Source organism: Phaseolus vulgaris, chromosome 8 (assembly GCF_051622355.1).
Source record: "Phaseolus vulgaris cultivar YP4 chromosome 8, ASM5162235v1, whole genome shotgun sequence".
Lineage (NCBI taxonomy): Eukaryota > Viridiplantae > Streptophyta > Magnoliopsida > Fabales > Fabaceae > Phaseolus > Phaseolus vulgaris.
Window position 1 is genome coordinate 47,798,857 of NC_143505.1, and position 21,155 is coordinate 47,820,011.

At 38.4% G+C, this 21,155-nt stretch overlaps 1 protein-coding gene and 1 pseudogene across 2 annotated transcripts; one reads left to right on the forward strand and one right to left on the reverse strand.

The window, feature by feature from the left end:
• Window positions 1–3,686: 3,686 nt before the first annotated feature.
• On the reverse strand, window positions 3,687–4,424 carry LOC137825269 (uncharacterized). The gene has a single exon (XM_068630942.2). The coding sequence runs from the start codon at window positions 4,422–4,424 to the stop codon at window positions 3,687–3,689; it is 738 nt and encodes a 245-aa protein (XP_068487043.2).
• A 14,125-nt stretch (window positions 4,425–18,549) lies between these two features.
• Window positions 18,550–19,484, forward strand: LOC137825270 (3-hydroxyacyl-[acyl-carrier-protein] dehydratase, mitochondrial pseudogene; annotated as a pseudogene). The gene is made up of 3 exons (XR_016514937.1): window positions 18,550–18,879; window positions 19,166–19,281; window positions 19,370–19,484. The product of XR_016514937.1 is annotated as a 3-hydroxyacyl-[acyl-carrier-protein] dehydratase, mitochondrial pseudogene (transcript).
• Window positions 19,485–21,155: the final 1,671 nt, after the last annotated feature.

Genomic DNA, 21,155 nt, shown 5'->3' on the forward strand with positions numbered 1-21,155 from the left:
ACCAACTACACACATATGGAGAACGCCGCTTCCTAGACCGGCGATCATGTTGACCTTTGCACTTCGATGACCACCGACTACGCACGCATGGAGATCGCCGTTTCATCGACCGGCGATCATGTTGACCTAACTTCGACGACCACCAACTACATACGCATGGAGATCGTCGTTTCATCGACCAACAATTATGTTGACCTTGTATAACTTCGGCGACCACCGACTACACACATATGGAGAACGCCGCTTCGTCGACCGGCGATCATGTTGACCTTTGCATATATGGGGAACGCCGCTTCATCGACTGGCGATCATGTTGACGACGACCACCGACTACGCACGCATGGAGATCGCCATTTCAGACCGGCGATCATGTTGACCTTGCATAACTTCGGCGACCACCTACTACACACATATGAAGAGCGTCGTTTCATCAACCGGCGATCATGAATCCTTCCCCATTTATTTGTAACTTCTGATGCAGATAAGGGGGTTCAACATCCAATCTGTAAAAGAATAGTTAAAAGAGGAGCCCCTGTGCTTTAGCCACTGCCAGGACTTAAGCTGGACTTTCTGAACATACTCCTCCACACTTACACCAAATTCAGTTGCCCCTAGTTCGACCAAATAGACATCTTTCACAGTCTCATTTAGCATTAATATTCTGTAACTACCAGGCTCAAATTTATTACTCCTTCATCTCAACTTCCCTCAACCACTACACCTAGGTTCGGCCATGTCCTTCTTCCTCCAGTGGCAGAGACTAGTGTGCTAAGGACCTCTGCATCTGCAGCAAAACTGTGCCTACTTATAGCCTCTAATGCATAACATTGGGTTAAGAACCCAGTTGACATATGAGTAGCTAAAGGACTGCACATTATATTTTATCCAGAGCCAAGATTTAAGTTGTGCCTTCTGAAACACCTCTTCCGCATCAACTACCCCTTGCTTGAAGACAATGAGGTTCCTTTGATCCTAAATACATCTAATGATAGTTGCCCATACCCCTTTCCATATCAGATTTTGTTTATTACTGATTTGGCTCAGACAAAAGCTAGTGAAGTGCAGATTTAAGACATTTTGTTGAACAAAAGATATACCTATCCACTTGAGGCACATCAACCACACCCTTTGAGCATGTTTACACTCCAGAAAAAGATGTTGGCATGACTCCTCCTTGGACTGGCACATTGCACAAAGCGTGGTATTCACCGTGACACCTCTCCTACTCAAATTCATCCTTGTTGGGATTCTCCCCAGCAGCACCCTCCAAGCAGTGGTCACCACATTTGGGAATGCCTTAGCCTTCCAAAGGAGCTTGAAGACTTCTAAGCAAGGGCCTCTAGATTGTTTGTCTAAGCAATTATAAGCAGAAATCACAGAAAAAAGCCCTGTTACTTCCTTCCCCCACACCTGTACATCCTTAACATTCTCTTTCATATTAGCCCCATTTAGCAGCATAAGAAGATCTGCTTCCTTTGCGGACTCCCATTCAAATCTGTTACGTCTGCATTCCAGGTTCCACCTCCATATTGAATTAACCTAAACACCTACCTCGCCCACTGTTTGGCCTTTATTTAGGGATAGGGAGTACAATCTGGGAAACAATGATTTGAGATCATTACTTCCAACCCACACCTCCTCCCAAAATTTTACTTTGTCCCCACATCCTAATTCCCAACTTAATTCTTCTTGAAACCATCCCTTTCTTCCTCCCTCCTTACATAGTTTATTGAGGTCTCTCCACCACCACGATTGAAGTTTAATGGGAGTTTGAGTGCTTTCGGTCTCCAGCCCATATTTTGATATCAAAATGTCCTTCCACCTTCCTTCCTCCTGAGAGATAAAACGCCATTTCCACTTTGCTAGAAGAGCATAATTAAACTTCCGGATATCTCTTAAACCCAGGCCTCCCTCCTCCTTATTCCTGCAAACATCTTTCCAACTTACCCAGGAAATTGGTTTATTTGCTTTACCCCACCCCCATAAGAATCTCCTTTGAATGCTAGTAATCTTTTTGCAGACTATGTCCGGTGCTCTGAATAGGGAGAGATAATACAGGGGTATGGCAGTAATGACAGATTTGATAAGACATATTCTCCCTGCCAAAGTAAAAAATCTACCTTTCCACACACTAAGCCTAGCTTTTATCTTGTTAATGACAGGTTCCCAGAACTGTTCCTTCCTTGGATTTCCTCCCACTTCAATTCCCAGATACTTAAACGGTAACCTCATCTGTGTACAGTTCAGAGTCTTTGTGTAGCAATCTAGAGAACAACTTTGAACATTGATGCCTACTAGTTTTGACTTGTGAAAGTTGATCTTCAAACCCGAGGCTAATTCAAAACCCCTTAGAATGGCCTTCAAGGTTATCACATTATTAAGGGAGTCTTCACACAGAAAAAGAGTATCATCTGCAAACTGAAGGATGCATACTTCCATCTCTTTCCGCCCAATCTTGAGACCCGATAGCAGTTTGGTTTTCATAGCTTGTCTTACCAATCTGGCAAGGCCTTCAGCTACAATAAGAAAGAGAAAAGGCGCTAGTGGATCTCCCTGTCTCAACCCTCTTGTTGGCTTGAATTCCTCCGTAGGACTCCCATTGACTAGCACAGACACAGTTGCGGATTCCAGGCATCCTCTGATCCATGCTGTCCACAGGGGGTGAAAACCCATCTTGAGTAGCATATCGTACAAGAACTACCATCTTACCGAATCATATGCTTTTTCAAAGTCCACCTTCAGACACAGACCTCTTCTCCCCTGCCTTCTAATTTCTTCTACCATTTCATTAGCCATAAGCACACTGTCTAGGATCCCTCTTCCTTTTACAAAAGCAGACTGACTTTCATCTATCAAAACTGGCAACACCTTCTTCATTCTACCTGCCAATACCTTAGATATGATTTTGTATAAGGCTCCGACAAGAGAGATAGGTCTATACTGCTCTAACAATGTAGGGTCCCTAACTTTAGGTATTAGAGCTATGAAGGAAGCATTACAGCCCTTCGGGATACTCCCAGTCTCATGAAACAGTGTTAGTGCTGCCAAGATCTCATCTTTTAAAAACTCCAGTGTTTCCGAATAAAATTGAAATTAAATCCATCTGGTCCGGGGCTTTTGGATTCGTCACATTGCCAAACTGCGTCCCTAACTTCCTTCTCCAAGAACACAGCTGTAAGACCCTCATTATGATACGAGGATAAAGACTTGAATTCGACTCCGTCTAGTCTTACCCCTAGATCTTTCGTTGCTTTGAATCTGGATTCGAATAAACTCTTCGCCTCTAACTGAACCGTACAAGGTTCCTCACACCATTGCTCCCCCACCTGGACACCCTTCACTTCATTCCTCAACCTTCTCCACCTCAAAGATGAATGGAAGAATCTAGTACATGAGTCCCCACTCTTGAACCAGTTTGCTCTTGCCTTTTGAAAGCTAAGGGATTCAATTTTCTTTTCATTCTCTTTTAGGCTGCTTAACAGCTCCAGTCTTCTCAACCTCTCACTTTCTGTTAACCCACCTGAGCAATCATGACTATCAAAGGCCTCCATCTCCTGTAAGATCCTCCTCTTGGAAGTCTCCAAGTTTCCAAATACATCCATGTTCCAAGACTTCAGATCGAGCTTGAGGAGTTTTAGGTTTTCTTTACATATAATGAACCCATTCCCCTGAATAGAATAAGACTGTCATTTGTCCTTCACCATCCTGCTGAACCCTCTCTCCAACAGCCACGCATCTATGGTTCTACACGGTTTTGGACCCCAGTCCTTCTCCACTGACTTCACCACTAGTGCACAATGGTCTGACACTTCCCTTCGAAGTACATATTGTTTACTCTTGGGCCATAGAAGTAACCAGTCTTCAGTAACAAGCACTCTATCAATTCTACTCTTTGCCGTTCCATCAGGTTTAAACCACGTAAACTTCTTGCTGACCAGAGGTAAATCGAATAAGAAGTTGGAATCAATGAAGCTATTAAACCCATTCACCTCGCTTTTTTGTTCACCCCTGTCTGTGATACCTTTCCTCTCATTGCTACTTCTCACTGCATTAAAGTCTCCGCAGATGCACCATGCCAAAACATGTGATGACTGTCTTACTTTGGAGATATCCTCCCAAAGAGTCTTCTTACCTCTCAAGGAGCAAGAAGAATAAACATTGACCACAACACACCTATAAGAAGTTTTAAGGTGTTGGCCGTAAACAGCTATGTAACCGGTTCCCATCACATGACTTTCATACTCAAAAACGTCCTTATGCCACATTGACAACAGACTTCCACTACCTTCATCTCCTTTATTGTGAATCCATCCCACATTGTTATCCCCCCAAATCACAAAACACCTAGCATCCGAGAGCTCTTTGGATTTTGTTTCTTGTATAAAAACAAAGTCAGCTTCCTCCCTTCCTATAACATGTCTCATATATCTAGCTTTGGTACCTCCCCCCAACCCTCTGATATTTAAATTAACTATGATCATAAAAACCAATCCTTCCTTCCCTCCTCCGCACTCTTGAGAATCTCCAAATCTCTTGCTTCCATGTTTACATATTCCTTGATTACCTCCTTTTCTTCCCCGCGACACAGGGTTCCTGCACTTCTACTAATTTCCCATAGCTTGGCCGATCCGTCCTCCGATTCAGAGACATTCAATCGTATGTTACAGTTGCCTATATCCCCATCCGAAAGCGAAACTGAGGACAGTCCCTATCTTGGTTGAGCACTAATCCTTGCTTGAGAGTATCTGGATATTAACCTTGCAGAACGCCTGGGATGAGAATGTGAGATCCCCAATTCCTCAGGCCTTTCATCTTGCGCCTTCGTTGAGTGGTTTTTGTTGCCTATCCCACTACCTCATCGTCGTCTCCTGGGCAAAGTAATTGGCCTTCACCTGCGAGCAAAACCCCTGACCCCGATGCTTCTTTCCTGCAGATAGAATCATTCTCAGCACTCTGACTCCTTACAAGGTCCAATTGCAACTTACCCGAACCTCTCTCCTTCCCTGACTTATTGTAAATGGTGGCATCCTTCTTAGCATCCCTCACCTCCTGGGATAGGTGTTGCTCTCGTTCACATTGTACACAAACACTTCCAACGGGATTATTTTCTTCCTCACAAACAAGCCCAATACCCTTCCGTGATGGTCCTAGCCCGCATTCATTAGAAGCATCATCCTCGTTTTGGGCCTCCTTCTTTTTACGTAGGCCCAAACCTGATTGAACCTCCCTCTGAGAATTAAAGCTCTCTATGTCCACCACTATTCTTGCCAGATCAGCATGTGCACAGGGTACGTTATTAGTAAAACCGCATGCTTGATCTAAAGCGCTGACAGTAGCAGGTTCTGCTAATATCTTCTGCCCCTGTATTTCCTCATTCGTGCAAAGCTTTTCACCTTCCCTCTGACTCACTCTGCTTTTTGTGGAAGATTCCCCAAAAATAGGCCTTTAACTTATACGTCTCCCCTCATTCCCCCTTACCTACTCCGATCTCCTTTCCGATTGACCGTACATCGTCCCCAGCCCTCCGACCGAGCTCCTCCTCACCACTCTTCACTGAAAACACAGATTCTTCAACATAGGTTTCCGATGAGGAAATACTATCAGAAGAATCGTAGTCATGATGATAGCTGTTGCATCGACCTGCTGTGCTCACCGGGGACTCCTCTTCTATAGAGATGCTTTGCAAGTGACCGTTTATTCTCATCTTCTTTGCCATCCTGATATTACACTTGTTCTCAATACGAACTTGCAATCGAGCGAACTGAAGGTTCTCCCACGTCAACGTTGCTTTGTCTATAGATATCAGACTGACTGCTTCTTCTATCACTCTTGCAAAGCATGAGTTGTTCCAGAGAGATATCGGCAAGCCATAACATCTCACCCAAACTTTTTTGTGACTTGCAACCCGTGCCTCCGTCCATGGTTCAATGTTCACAAAAAAACTATCAAACCACTCTCTGTTCAACTTTATCACCTCCTCCATGTTCTCACCTTCCCTTGGTGTTAGGAGAGCTAAGTTGTCCCCCATAGATCTCACTTGGATCATGTTCATTCCTCCTCTAACAAATTCTTCTCCCAGTTGATCAAAGTCCATACCAGCATTGTATTTACCTACTGCACTCTTTACCATCCATGGAAGGTTTTGTATTTGCGTATTAAAAGATGGTCCTTTCCACTCCTTCTGTGCTTGTCCTCTAACAGCATCCACATAAGATTTTTTCTCACTCTTTTCCACCCAGATCTCCTTCCCTTTCATACGCGTGTTTTCGTTAAAGTTTTTTGACTCCTTCTTCTCATATATGGGCCTCTCCTTGTTCGTATAGCTAGACTTTTTTCTCTCCACCCCTGGAAGCTCCTCTTGATGACGGCGGTATTTTGGGATGTTCACGAAGAGTTTCGCACTCCCTATGTATATCTGGTCAAGATCCCTCTCTAGCTTCCCCACATTTCTCATATCAAAGAACCTCACGAAGCCAAACCTTCTTCCCCACTTATTACGTCTTCGTGAGATGAAAACTTCTTTCACCCTCACCCATCTCTGGAAGATTTTTAACATATCTATTTCTCCAAAGCCACTGGGAAAGTTTGAGAAAAAGAATGTTGTGAAATCATTAGACCTACCAGATGGTTTACGAACGGGACCACGACCGCCGCTCATTGTAGTGCTCGATCTCAGCTCTCTCGATCCCTCTCACTCCCTCACTTCCTCTTTTCGCCTCTCGTTGCCGCCCTCTCCTCCTTCCACGACCAACCAATTGTCGCTCAGCTCACGCATCTCATCCTCGCCCTCTCCGTCTGCATGAAGTTGATAAACTTACCAGATCTATTGTCTCTTTTATAAGTATGTATTCATTATTGGTTCAGTCATGTCTATAATATTGTAACTTACGGCCAAAAAAACATCAACCACTAAGGAGGAAGTTCTTAAACTTTAGAAATCTTCACTCTGATTCAACATAAATCTTTTGAGCAAGAGTTACTGCATGCAAAATTTCAATAACAGGAAAAAAGAAAGAACCCTATAGAATTGAAAGAAGATTATGATATATTTAAAACATAATGGAAACCTAACTATAAAGAACTTGTTAATGATCTTATAACAAGCTAAGAAACTCAAATATAGAAATGGAAAAGCATAAAAAGGCCAAAACACATCAAATTACTCAATACTTTCCAGTAGATTCAAAAATCAAGAAATTAAAATCAAAGAAAGTACTCCTTTGTGACATATATGGTCTTGAAGATGGTTGTTGCCCCTTCAAGACATGTGTTTGATGAAGACATTTGTGTACATTTCATGTATATTTACATTTGCTTTAAGAATGTCTTAGGTAGTGTTTAGAGGTTGTTTAAGAGTAGGCTTTTTGCTGAGTAACTCACCTCCTAACCCCTGGCCATGTGATAAGAGCAAGCACAAAATTTCTTAAACTGTTTTTCACATGTTTTACAGAAAACACGTTTACTACATAAAAATAAATCTGTTCTTTTCTAAATAAACATATTATTTTTTAAACTGATGCTTTGGCTAAGTCTTGTGAAAATTAGATTTTGTGCATCAAGTATTTTGACTAAGTCTTCTACCTTTCAAAATGACTATGTTTTAATAGTTAAGCTTTTTGTGTTATCGTTCTGGAAAATAAATATGTTCATCTGTAAATGAATGGATTCTTTTTAGTCTGGTGCAATGCTTATCTTAAACGGTTTTTAGATTTTGTCCCTGCACCAGAATGGTTGACTAAGTCTCCTCACATAACGGAGTCTCTAACTGCTTTTGAAAATAAATCTGTTAATTTTATTTTCAATCTGTTCTTTTTATAACAACTTTAATTGTTTTTCAAAAATATGTTATAAGTTGGTTTTCTATAAAAAGAAAACTTGTTTCTGAGTTTAATAATCAATCATACAATTGAGAAAACAAGTTTTGCATAAGAGAATTAAGGGTTTACAAAGAATTAGCATTTGTTCTTGAAAGATTTCCAAAATCAAAAGTGTGCTTGTTCTTGTTTGGTTCCAAAGCTTGGTGAGAGGTGCTGCTACTGTTTAAGCGATATGTTCTACTGGTTTAAGGCAGATTTCTGCATCCTCAATCAGGTGTATTTGTTTCACATTTAATTTCTTGTAAAAGTGTGGTTGTAAACTCTTCTTTATAGGGTTTCTTGAAGAGTGTGTGTGCTGAAATAGTGTTTTTCAGCAAGTGTACCAAAGTTCTTGTAGGGTTCAAGAACAGTGGTGTTTGTGTTTGTTCGAATTGTAATTTAGTAAATTTCACCTTGGATTAGGTGAAGACTGGATGTAGCTCATTGGAGCGAACCAGTATGATTGCCTTGTGTTCATTCTCCCTTAACCTCTGCACTTGAATTACTGCATATTTGTGAAACTGTCAAGAAATAAATCTGTTCAATTAATAATAAATCTTTTCTTTCTGGGCTTGTTTCATAATGTTCTTAATTTCTGGAAAAACTGTTTGATTCTGAAAAGAACACATATAATCTATTAAAAGCCACTGGAACAGATTGATTGTGATAGGTTACTCAATTAATTGTCAAGCTATCAATTGAACCTTAATCACTTGCTTAAAATTGAAGGTTGTTATTTTGTGATTCACTGGTTTTCTTTCTAATATCAGGGTGTGTGTGACTTGCAAATTAATCTGCATAATCTCGAGATTAACTTGGCTGATATAAACATTTTCAAACATAAATAGTGCCAAAATAAATCTGTTCATTTTCAAATAAATCGATTTATTTTCTGTATACTGTGATAAATACTGATTCTGCGAGAAACTTTTAAAAGGTCAATTCACCCCCCCTCTTGAACTTTGGCACTATTAAACCCAACAATTGGTATCAAGAGCTAGGACTTGTATTTTAATCAAGTTTGTTTGTAATAATGTCTGAGTTTAAAGTGCTTTTTGTTGAGGGATCTGTTGTTAATAGACCACCTATGTTCAATGGAATGAATTATGCATTTTGGAAAGTTAGAATGCGAATTTTCATGGAATCTATTGATGCATTAATTTGGGAAGCTATGGTCCATGGACCCTATGTGCCAATGCAGGTTGTCAAGGATGAAGAAGTGGTAAAGCCAAGATCTGAATGGAATGAGACCGAAAGGAGGAAGGCTCAATATGATCTTGTGGCCAAGAACATCATAACCTTTGCATTAACAATGGATGAGTTCTTCAGGATATCCCAATGTAATTCAGCTAAGGAGATGTGGGAAGTCTTATAAGTCACTCATGAGGGTACTAAAGATGTAAAGAGGTCAAGAAAACATTCTCTCATCCAAGAATATGAATTGTTTAGAATGCAACCCGAGGAGAGCATTGTTGCTGTGCAGAAAAGGTTCACTCATATTGTGAATCACCTTACTGGTTTGGGAAAGGAATTTAACAGAGAGGAACTCAACATAAAGGTATTGAAGTGCCTCGACAGAAGCTGGCAACCAAAGGTGATTGCCATATCAGAAAGCCGTGATTTGTCAAAGCTGGGAATTGCTGCACTCTTTGGAAAGCTAATGGAGCATGAGATGGAGCTCAAGAGACTCAAAGAGCAGGAAATAGTGGAAAGAAAATCGAAAAGACTTGCACTGAAAGCAAGCGAACAAAAATGAGATCAAGGAAGAAAAAGAAGATGCTGAAAATGATGATACAATCAGTCTTCTCACAAAGAGATTCAGCAAATTCTTGAAGAAGAAAAGCAGAGATAGGAACCAGCAGAAAAGAAGGTATCCTAAACCTAATGACTCAAATTCCTCTAACTATACTTGCTATGGATGTGGCAAAACAGGGCACATCAAAATGGATTGTCCAAACAATAAAGCAAAGGACAAGGGGAGAAGAGCTTACATCTCATGGGAAGAAAATGAAGTATCTTCAACCAGCAGCTCTTCAACTGAGAGTGAGGAAAACAATATGTGTTTCATGATGAAGGATGAGGAGTCAACCTCTGATTCATTAAGTGAATTCTCTATGGATTCTGATAACTATGATCAATTGCTTGCTGCTTTCAAGGAAACACATGATGAAGCAAATAGGCTAGTTGTAATATGCAGTAAGTTGCAAAAGGTAAATAATGTGCTTGCACCTAAAGTAAAAACACTTGAGGAAGAACTGCATAAGGCCAAAACAGATTTGGTAAGCCTTGAACTAACATGCTTGCATGCCTCTATTAAAATCTGTGAAAACTGCAAAAAATTGGAAAAACAAGTGGAGTATTTGCTAAAAACCCTTTCCAATTTCACCAAGGGAAGAGAAAACCTTGAGTCTCTCCTTGGCTCACAGAATGCTATTTTCAATAAAAATGGTCTTGGTTATACCCCTGGAAATGTAACCAATGTCAAAAAGCTTTCAAGTTTTTTTGTTCTAGCAAAATCAGGTTTTTCAGCTTTTAACAGTGGCAAAAAGGCATCTCATGTAACCTGTTTTTACTTCATGAAATCTGGTCATATCTCTAGGTCATGCATTGCTAGAAAGCATCTTGTTCCTAAGAATTTAGCAAAATGGCTACCAAAGAGAAGGTTTTAATCTGTGCTAGACCCTATACTGAAAAGGGTACCATTTGTATCATTTTTATTCTGTTTTGCAGATGAGCAACAAGAAAAATCAGTGGTACTTGGAAAATTCACTAGCTTGAAGCTCAAAGCAGAGGGACATGTAACCTATGGTGATAATAACCGAGGAAGGATTTTGGGCAGAGGCACTGTTGGAACAGGGAATTCAACCACTATTGAGAATGTGTTTTATGTAGAAGGACTCAAGCATAGCCTTCTCAGCATAAGTCAACTTTGTGACAAAGGATACAAGGTGAACTTTAAGTCAAAGGGCTGCACAATCTCAAGTAATTCATCTGGTAAAGCGTTGTTTACTAGTAAGAGAGTGAATAACATATATCTTTTAGATATCATGGAAACCAACTCTTCAAATGAGTGTTTGTTGTCTAGAAGTGATGAGTCTTGGCTGTGGCACAAGAGGTTAGCTCACATACACACTAATCACTTAAATAAACTGAAATCTAAAGATCTAGTTTCTAGTTTACCTAACATTAAATTTTAGGATAACAGACTCTGTGATGCTTGTGTGAAAGGTAAACAAATCAGATCTTCTTTCAATTCAAAAGACATTGTTTCTACAAAAAAACCCATTGGATGTATTACATATGGACTTATTTGGACCATCTAGAGTTGTTAGCTTGGCTGGAAATTTGTATGCTTTAGTTGTTGTGGATGACTACTCTAGATTTACATGGACTTTGTTTTTTGCACATAAAAATGATGCTTACATTGCTTTTAAGAAATTAGCAAAGGTTTTGCAAAATGAAAATGGTTGCTGCATTAAATCAATTCGAAGTGATCATGGGGGAGAGTTTCAGAATGCTAGATTTGAGAGGTTCTGTGAGAAGCATGGGATATCACACACCTTTTTAGCCCTTAGGACTCCCTAACAAGACGGTGTAGTTGAAAGGAAAAACTGATCATTAGAGGAACTAGATAGAACTATGTTAAATGAATCTAAGCTTCCTAAGTATTTTTGGGCAGATGCAGTCTATACTGCAGCTTATGTGTTAAATAGAACCTTAATTAGACCCATCCTTAAGAAAACTCCATATGAAATGTATAAGGGCAGAAAACCTAGTGTGAGCCACCTTAGAGTGTTTGGGTGTAAATGCTTTGTACTGAATAATGGCAAAGAAAATCTAGGTAAGTTTGATGCTAAATCTGATGAAGGTGTGCACATTGGTTATGCTTTGAATGGTCATGCATATAGAGTCTTCAATAAAAGGTTGCTCATAGTAGAAGAATCAATGCATGTTGTATTTGATGAAGCTGATCATAGCATATCTAAAACTGCTGCTGATGACCTTGACAGTAATGAATTTAAATCTGTTTTAAATCAAAATGAATTGATTCATATTGATACTGTTGATGCACATGCTATGCAACATACTGTGTCTGCAGGTTTGCCAAAAGAGTGGAAAACCCCGAGAGACCTAACCCTTGATAATGTCATTGGGAACATTGAGAAAGGAGTGTCAACTAGAAAATCCTTGAATAACTTCTGTGATACAATGGCCTTTGTATCTCAAGTGGAACCCAAAAATATGAATGAAGCCCTCAAGGACAACAACTGGATTCTAGCCATGCAAGAGGAACTGAATCAATTTGCTCTTAATGAGGTCTGGACTCTTATTCCTAGAATACCTGAGATGAATATAATTGGAACAAAATGGGTATTCAGAAACAAGATGGATGAGCATGGAGTGATTACCAGAAATAAGGCTAGGCTAGTGGCTAAAGGGTATAATCAAGAAGAAGGAATAGACTATGATGAGACATATGCACCAGTGGCTCGGCTAGAAGTTGTCAGATTGCTACTTGCCTTCTCCTACATCAAAGGGTTCAAGCTATTTCAAATGGATGTGAAGAGTGCCTTCTTGAATGGTTATATAAATGAAGAGGTATTTGTTTCACAACCACCAGGTTTTGAAGACCATCAGCATCCAGAATACGTGTTCAAACTCAAAAAGGCTCTTTATGGGCTCAAGCAAGCTCCTAGGCAATGGTATGAGAGGCTAAGTGATTTCCTCACCTCATAAGGCTATGACAGAGGCACATCAGATAAGACCTTGTTCATCAAGAAGAAAGGGGATGACACAATTCTAGTACAAGTATATGTGGATGATATCATTTTTGGATCAAACAATGAAGAATTGTGTGAAACTTTTGTGGAAATCATGAAGAGTGAGTTTGAAATGTCAATGATGGGTGAGTTGAACTATTTTCTAGGCTTGCAGGTCAAACAACTCAAGGATGGCATTTTCTTGAATCAAGCTAAGTATTGCAAAGATCTGTTGAGGAAATTTGAAATGGACAAGTGCAAACCAATCAGCACACCCTTCTCAACTAGCTGTCACCTGGATCATGATGAAGCTGAAATTTCTGTTGATGAAACCAAATACAGAGGACTCATAGGATCTCTATTGTATCTCACTGCCAGCAGGCCTGATATCATGTTTGCAGTGTGCATGTGTGCTCGATTTCAATCTGCTCCTAAAGAATCACACTACAATGCTGCCAAAAGGATTTTGAAGTATTTGCAAGGAACTAAAGAAGTTGGCTTGTGGTATCCAGGTAATATTTCATTAAGCTTGACTGGATATTCTGATTTAGACTTTGCAGGTTGCAAAATTGATAGGAAGAGCACCAGTGGAACCTGTCACTTGCTTGGATCAAGCTTGATCTCATGGCAATGCAAAAAAACAGGCTTGTGTTGCTCTCTCCACTACTGAAGCAGAGTACATTGCAGCAGGGAGTTGTTGTGCTCAAACTATATGGCTAAGACAACAATTGAATGATTTTGGTATCTTACTTAACCATATACCTCTAATGTGTGATAACACAAGTGCAATCAACTTAACGAAAAATCCTGTCATGCATTCAAGAACCAAACACATTGAAATTAGGCATCACTTTCTAAGGGAACACATATCTAATGGAACATGTGAGATTAAGTTCATTGGTACAGATTTACAGCTTGCTGATTTGTTCACAAAACCATTGGCTAAAGATAGGTTTAATTTTCTGCTCAATGAATTGAGAATTATAAATGTTAATTGTACCTCGCAGTAGAAAAATTAAATCTGTTTATGCGCAATTAAATGTGTTTATTTTTTGTACTGATATGCATTGATGACTAGGAAAGATAAATTCTAATCTTTGACTGATTGACTGACTTAGTGGGCATTAACCTTTGTACCTTTGACGGTTTTGGTCATGGTTATGTAATCGATTTGATGGTTTGGGTGCTCAATTAAGGTGTGATATGTGTGCATCGTGACCCCAAATATTTGCTGCATTTTTCAAAGATTCTCTGTACAAATTCAGAGCATAAAATCTTCATGCATATCCATTCATAACTGTTCCATCATCTCTTTTTACAATATAAATCTGTGGGAAATTTTGCTACCCACATTGGTTGTCCATTCTCGGTTCTCACTATTTGAAACAAAGAGAAAATTCTGGTTCAACCATGGCTTCTTCTTCAAGACAGAAACAAAAAAATAAGGGCAAGCAAAGCACCTCTCAAGGTGTGCTAGAAGGTTGGTTTGCTGGAGATGAAGAGGGTATCAATGCCTACATCCACGAGATGAGCAGAAAGCAAATTAACATACCTAAGGTACTGGATTTCAACTGGCTGAAATCAGAAAAATTGGCAGAAACAAGGGCTGTATTGAAGCACCAGAAACTAAAAAAGCTGCTGGAATTAACGGGTAATGTATATCCTGATTTAGTTAAGGTGTTTTACACTAATCTAACCTTGGATGGAAAGAACATTGTCTCCAATGTGAAAGGGATCAAAATGAAGGTCACAAGTGATGTTTGGAATTCTGTGGCTGGAATCAAGTATGCTGGACTGAAAGTGGGAAAAGGAAACACCAGTGGGATTCAAGAATTCAATAAACTGCAATATTATAAGAGTTGTATGAGGACCCCTACCCAGAGCAAAGCAGATTCCATGCAGGTCATTTGAACCTTACACCACGTCTTGTTGCCTACATTATAGCATGGCAACTCATGCCAAGAGGTACAAATCATGTTGTTTTACATGAAGAGGATTTGATCCTTCTATACTGCATTATGAATCTGATCAAGGTAAACTGGGTATTCATCATCAATGAGCATATGCTGAAATCCAAAAGGTTAACTGATTATCGCTTTCCTTATGCTATACTTGTTTCAAAATTGATTGACCATTTTGGCATTGACACTTCAAATGAGAGAAATGAACCAATGAACCCATTAAAGCTGTGAGTGAGATTGACAACTCAACTCTCACAAAAATGGGATTTCACAAAGTGGAGAACAACTGGGTGATTCTCAAAGGCAAGGATTCTCAAGAAGAACGTGAAGCCTTAAACCTCAACAATGAAGATGGAGATGAAGTTGTTCCCATGGAAGATGACACGGTTCAAGCTGCAGAACACTCATGCTATGTTATCCATCACTTATCTGCTGGTCATGCTGGAAGTCATAGGACAAGCTCTCCATCTATAGAAGTCATAGGAGATTCACCTGCTCCCCAATCAGTGCATGAAGAGGCTGCTGCAACTCATCAGAATGCCATTGTTACCTGTCAAACTCCAGAATACTGAGGTGAACCATTATCCATGTTTGAAAGGCAAGTTCTGTATCGCCTTGATGTCATGACTGCAGAACAGAGGGCATATTTTGAGACCACTCAAACAAGGTTTCTGCACCTTGATGATCAAATTGAAGGAGTTCAGGTGCAGCTTGCAGAGCTATACTACAAGGATTAGAAGTATCTTGCTTTCCATGCTTTCTTTTATCAGTTTTTATATTCTGTAATGCTGCACAATTTGTCTTTATTTTCTGGACTATTATGGTTATGTTTCTGTTTTATTTTTCCCTATGCTTAAATGTTGTTTGATGAATCCAAAGGGGGAGAAAAATAGCTCACCATGTTAGGTGAAGCTAGCTGAAACAGGAAGTCACATTTTGCACCTTAAAACTGATTCACATGTTATGCAATGTTTCAATTTTCTGGTTTAGTATTTGGTGCAATTCAGGTTCTTAAAGCAACAGAGCTATGGGGATTTGTCTCCATCAAACAGGGGAAGATTGTTGAAGATGGTTGTTGCCCCTTCAAGACATGTGTTTGATGAAGACATTTGTGTACATTTCATGTATATTTACATTTGCTTTAAGAATATCTTAGGTAGTGTTTAGAGGTTGTTTAAGAGTAGGCTTTTTGCTTAGTAACTCACCTCCTAACCCCTGGCCATGTGATAAGAGCAAGCACAATTTCTTAAACTGTTTTTCACATGTTTTACAGAAAACACGTTTACTGCATAAAAATAAATATGTTCTTTTTTAAATAAACAGAGTCTTTTTTAAACTGATGCTTTGGCTAAGTCTTGTGAAAATTAGATTTTGTGCATCAAGTATTTTGACTAAGACTTCTACCTTTCAAAATGACTATGTTTTAATAGTTAAGCTTTTTTTGTTATCGTTTTGAAAAATAAATCTGTTCATCTGTAAATGAATGGATTCTTTTTAGTCTGGTGCAATGCTTATCTTAAACGGTTTTTAGTTTTTGTCCCAGCACCAGAATGGTTGACTAAAGTATCCTCACATAACAGATTCTCTAACTGCTTTTGAAAATAAATTTGTTCATTTTATTTTCAATTTGTTCTTTTTATAACAGCTTTAACTGTTTTTCAAAAATCTGTTATAAGTTGGTTTTCTATAAAAAGAAAACTTGTTTCTGAGTTTAATAATCGATCATACAATTGAGAAAACAAGTTTTGCATTAGAGAATTAAGGGTTTACAAAGAATTAGCATTTGTTCTTGAAAGATTTCCAAAATCAAAAGTGTGCTTGTTCTTGTTTGGTTCCAAAGCTTGGTGAGAGGTGCTGCTACTGTTTAAGCGATCTGTTCTACTGGTTTAAGGCAGATTTCTGCATCCTCAATCAGGTGTATTTGTTTCACATTTAATTTCTTGTAAAAGTGTGGTTGTAAACTCTTCTTGATAGGGTTTCTTGAAGAGTGTGTGTGCTGAAATAGTGTTTTTCAGCAAGTGTACCAAAGTTCTTGTAGGGTTCAAGAACAGTGGTGTTTGTGTTTGTTCGAATTGTGATTTAGTGAATTTCACCTTGGATTAGGTGAAGACTGGATGTAGCTCATTGGAGTGAACCAGTATAATTGCCTTGTGTTCATTCTTGCTTAATCTCTGCACTTGAATTACTGAATATTTGTTAAACTGTCAAGAAATAAATTTGTTCAATTAATAATAAATCTTTTCTTTCTGGGCTTGTTTCATACTGTTCTTAATTTCTGGAAAAACTGTTTGATTATGAAAAGAGAACAAATATAATCTGTTAAAAGCCACTGGAACAGATTGATTGTGATAGGTTACTCAATTAATTGTCAAGCTATCAATTGAACCTTAATCACTTGCTTAAAATTGAAGGTTGCTGTTTTGTGATTCATTAGTTTTCTTTCTAATATCAGGGTGTGTGTGACTTGCAAATTAATCTGCATAATCTCGAGATTAACTTGGCTGATATAAACGTTTTCAAACATAAACAGTGCCAAAATAAATCTATTCATTTTCAAATAAATCGATTTATTTTCTATATACTGTGATAAATACTGATTCTGCGAGAAACTTTTAAAAGGTCAATTCACCCCCCCTCTTGAACTTTGGCACTATTAAACCCAACATATGGAATGAACATGATGTGGATAACATGAATGAGATTTAAAAATCAAATTAAAAACACAAAATCAAATATTGAACTGAAGAAAAATGAATCAAGATTCAATAAAAATAAAAGCACACATAGTTGCATAAGTATGAAACCTAAAAACACATGTTTGGATGGTTCAAGATAGAATAAATGATTCGAATTGGTTAGAAACACTATGAACACATAATATTTGGTGAAATAAACTCAAAACAGATTCAAGACATGTAAAATATACGAAGATAACACATAAAAGTTAATAAGAAAACAAAGGTGAGGAACACTTAGCTTGGACCAAAACCTTTCTTTAGATACCAAATGATGAAAATTGGGTCTTGAATCCTTGCTTGTTTTGGAGTTTGAATGTTATGTGTTTTCAATGGAGGCAATGCGGAAGCTGGATGAAGGTAGAATTCATATTAGAAAGATGAATTTGATTTATGGAAGTAGAGGTTTATAAGAGATAAGGCCAACTTCTAAAGAGTTCTAGGCTAGACACACAAATTAATGCTAACATAGAGTGAACTTGATTCAAGTGAGACAACATTTTGGCGTAAAGTTCTTACTCGATTCAAGTTGAATTTACAAGAGGCCTAGTAAACTTATTTATAGTGCTAAATGAAGCCAATGTGGATATTTTAACCCTGAAAGCTCTCCACTCCCATGGTGACAAATGACTTCCTCTCATTAGAGCAAATCTTCTCAAATTAGAGGTTGACAAGTGATCATTCTTGATTAGTGGAAAATCCTCTTCATTGGGGAGATGACCTGTGGATCTTCATGCATTCCTTGCCTATGCTTAGGTGGGCTCCTCATACTTCTTATGCCATGTTCACTATTTACACTCTTTTTTTCTATTTATACCATACTCTACTAGGTCCAATACACACTTCATGACTACTTTTTCTCTTTGTAAATATGTCATGCTCATTACTGTTGTTGCTATTATATATTCTGTTATTAATGAATAATCAACTCTAATAATTGAGACCTCCATCGCATTCAATTATGACCAAATTAGAATTTGTCCACATGACGCTAAGACTGTTACTCGAGATTTCATCCCTCACATCAAGTTCTATTGGTGATTTAGGATAGATGAAAAACACATGATATTCATATTTGACACGAATAGGAGTGGTGCAAGCATAAAAAAAATGAAAATGAAAATGGGTGTCTTAATTTACCATTAGTTGATGAATTTTTCTGTTTTGTTTATTTTACCTTAAAAAATTGTTGGTCTTTAGTTGTGGGAATACTAAGGTGCACTTTACTTCTTCTTCAGTCAGTGGAGGACGTCAGGGATTTTGTTTTGTTGAATTGAAATATGCTTGCAAGAATGCTGATCAGGAGTTTACATTGTAGCAAACTTCAGTGTCTGAGCCTAAGGGGCTTTACATCTGTAACTCCTCAACAAGTACTTACACCTGGGGATGCCTTGAGAAAAGCAAGGGCTTTTACTGAGGAAGACGTTCTTCAGTACTCCAAGGTGAGTTTTGATTCTAATCCTTTGCACATTGAGTCTGCTGCTGCCAAAGATGTTGGATTTAAGGTCTAGTGTTGCATGGGATGCTTGTGGCTTCTCACTTTCCTCTTATCATCTCAACACATTTTGTAAGTTTAAATGTATTCCCCTCTTCAAACTTTTATTGCTTCCTATGGAAAACCAAGAGATTGGCATTTAACTCTATCATTTCAACAAACTAAATTTTTTACCTCTCTGAACATTGATACTTGTCATTAGATTGGGTCAACTTGAATGATAGACTTTATTATAAAGTGCTTGACAGATGTGAATTAAGACAATAATATTGAATCATTCTCATTCTTTGTGATAACTTTCTTAAACTCCTCTCCTTCCCTGACCCCTTCACTTTTCTAATATCACGGATAATTGCAGCCTGGAGCTGTGTATGTATCTCAAAACTTGAATTTTAAGTTCCCGGTCTATATTGGAGATGAGATTATTGGTGAAGTGCAAGCTACTAATCTTAGAGAAAATAGAAATCGATATCTGTAAGTTTATCCCTGTTGGTATTTTTGTGCATTCTTTTTTAAGCAAAGACTAGTTTTTGTTTCTAAATAAATGTTTATCTATGTTCAGTGCAAAATTTAAGACAAGGTGCTTCAAGAATGGTGAACTTGTTGTCATTGATGGTGAGGTTGTGGCTTTGTTACCAACCTTGACGGTGGAGCAAGAGCAACACAAGGAACCTTAAACCAAGGGAATGGTTGACATATAAGTAATACAGTTGTTGTTTTTGTGTTTTAAGGGAGACTTGTAGTCATTGATGGTGGGTTGTAAATTTTTTTTTTTATCAGTAATGAATAAATAAAATTAAAGGAGATACTTTAGGGGTATCCCAACCCATATACATTATCCAGAAGTGGATTTCCTAAAAATAACCAACATCGGCGACCACCGACTACACCTATGGGTAACACCGTTTCATCGATCGGCGATCTTGTTGACAGAACGCCACTTCATCAACCGGCGATCATGGTGACCTTTGCTTACCTACGGCGACCACCGACTACACACATGGAGATCGCCGTTTCATACCCATAGATGGGTTGTAAATAGTATTTTTTTTTGCAAAGAATTAAAGAAATTAAATTAGATGGGACATTTTAGGGGTGTCCCAACCCTTATACAAACCCACCTAAAGTTGGGTTAAGATACCTGTAAAAAACCAATCCTATTACTGCGTCATACACAAACCTTGTTTAAAGCTTCTTACAAAGTCTGCTTCTAAACAAAACCTAAGCATGACAACAACATAACCAAACACTAAAAACAGGACCCCCCATAAACTTTCACAACCCAGCAGCTTAGAGCTCGCTTTCAAAAGCCACAAAACTAAAATACTATATGTTCAAGCTCTTACTTACTCTAATAGCAAGTGCTTTGTACAACAGAACATTGTTATTAAAGATTCCATATGTAACCAAATAATTTAACATGAAACCTAATTGAACAGAATCATCACTGGCAGCAATGGTGCCAGGCATAATACCACAAAGAATTGCCTTGGCTTTATCTAACTCCAGAAGGATTTCGGAAACCTCCTTTCATCTTTTCAGCCCCATCTTTTTAGCTCTGAGGTGATTTACCTATTTAAATCTTCACATACCTTGAATGATACAATCTTCGGACCCCCACTTACTCTTCCATCTACCTTCCGAGATCTTTTCACACTTCATTCACCCTTTATAGGATTAATACAATGTTCCCCACCAGCTATACCTGCACCAATAAAACAACCTTCTCCACCTCTCAAACTAAATCATAGAGACAAAAAAACCATAACCTTAGCCTTGAGTAAGTTATGCAATATTTATTACAACATCCAACAAAACATGCAGAAAAAAATTGAAGGTTGTAATGGCACCTGTGATATACATGTTGCAATTATGAAAAATTAAAAGCACATTTATTCACTTAACTAGTTACCATGTTAACACAGGTTACAGGTGATAAAATCCAATCAGAAAAGGAGAACATAACTTTCTTTTCTTTATGTTTCAACCATACCCATGATTGTACTTGTGCCATGGTAAAAATCTCCTCTGCGTCTATCTTTGCTTGGTTAAAGATAACCATGTTTCTATGCTTCCATATACACCATACTATTGAGACCCAAAGACTTTTCCATAACCTATTGCCTTCCTTGTTAAAGCACATACAAGAGAATTGTTCAAAATGATTAATCACCTCATTGTGGTTCACTGAACAAATTCCCATCCAGCTGAAGCACATGTTCCAAACTTTACTTGATTCCCTACATGAAAGGAGGATGTGTGCAATTGTCTCCTCTTCCCTTCCACATAAAACGCATAAAGTATCTCCTAATGACACTCCCCTTTTGTGCAAATTCTGTTTTGTTGCT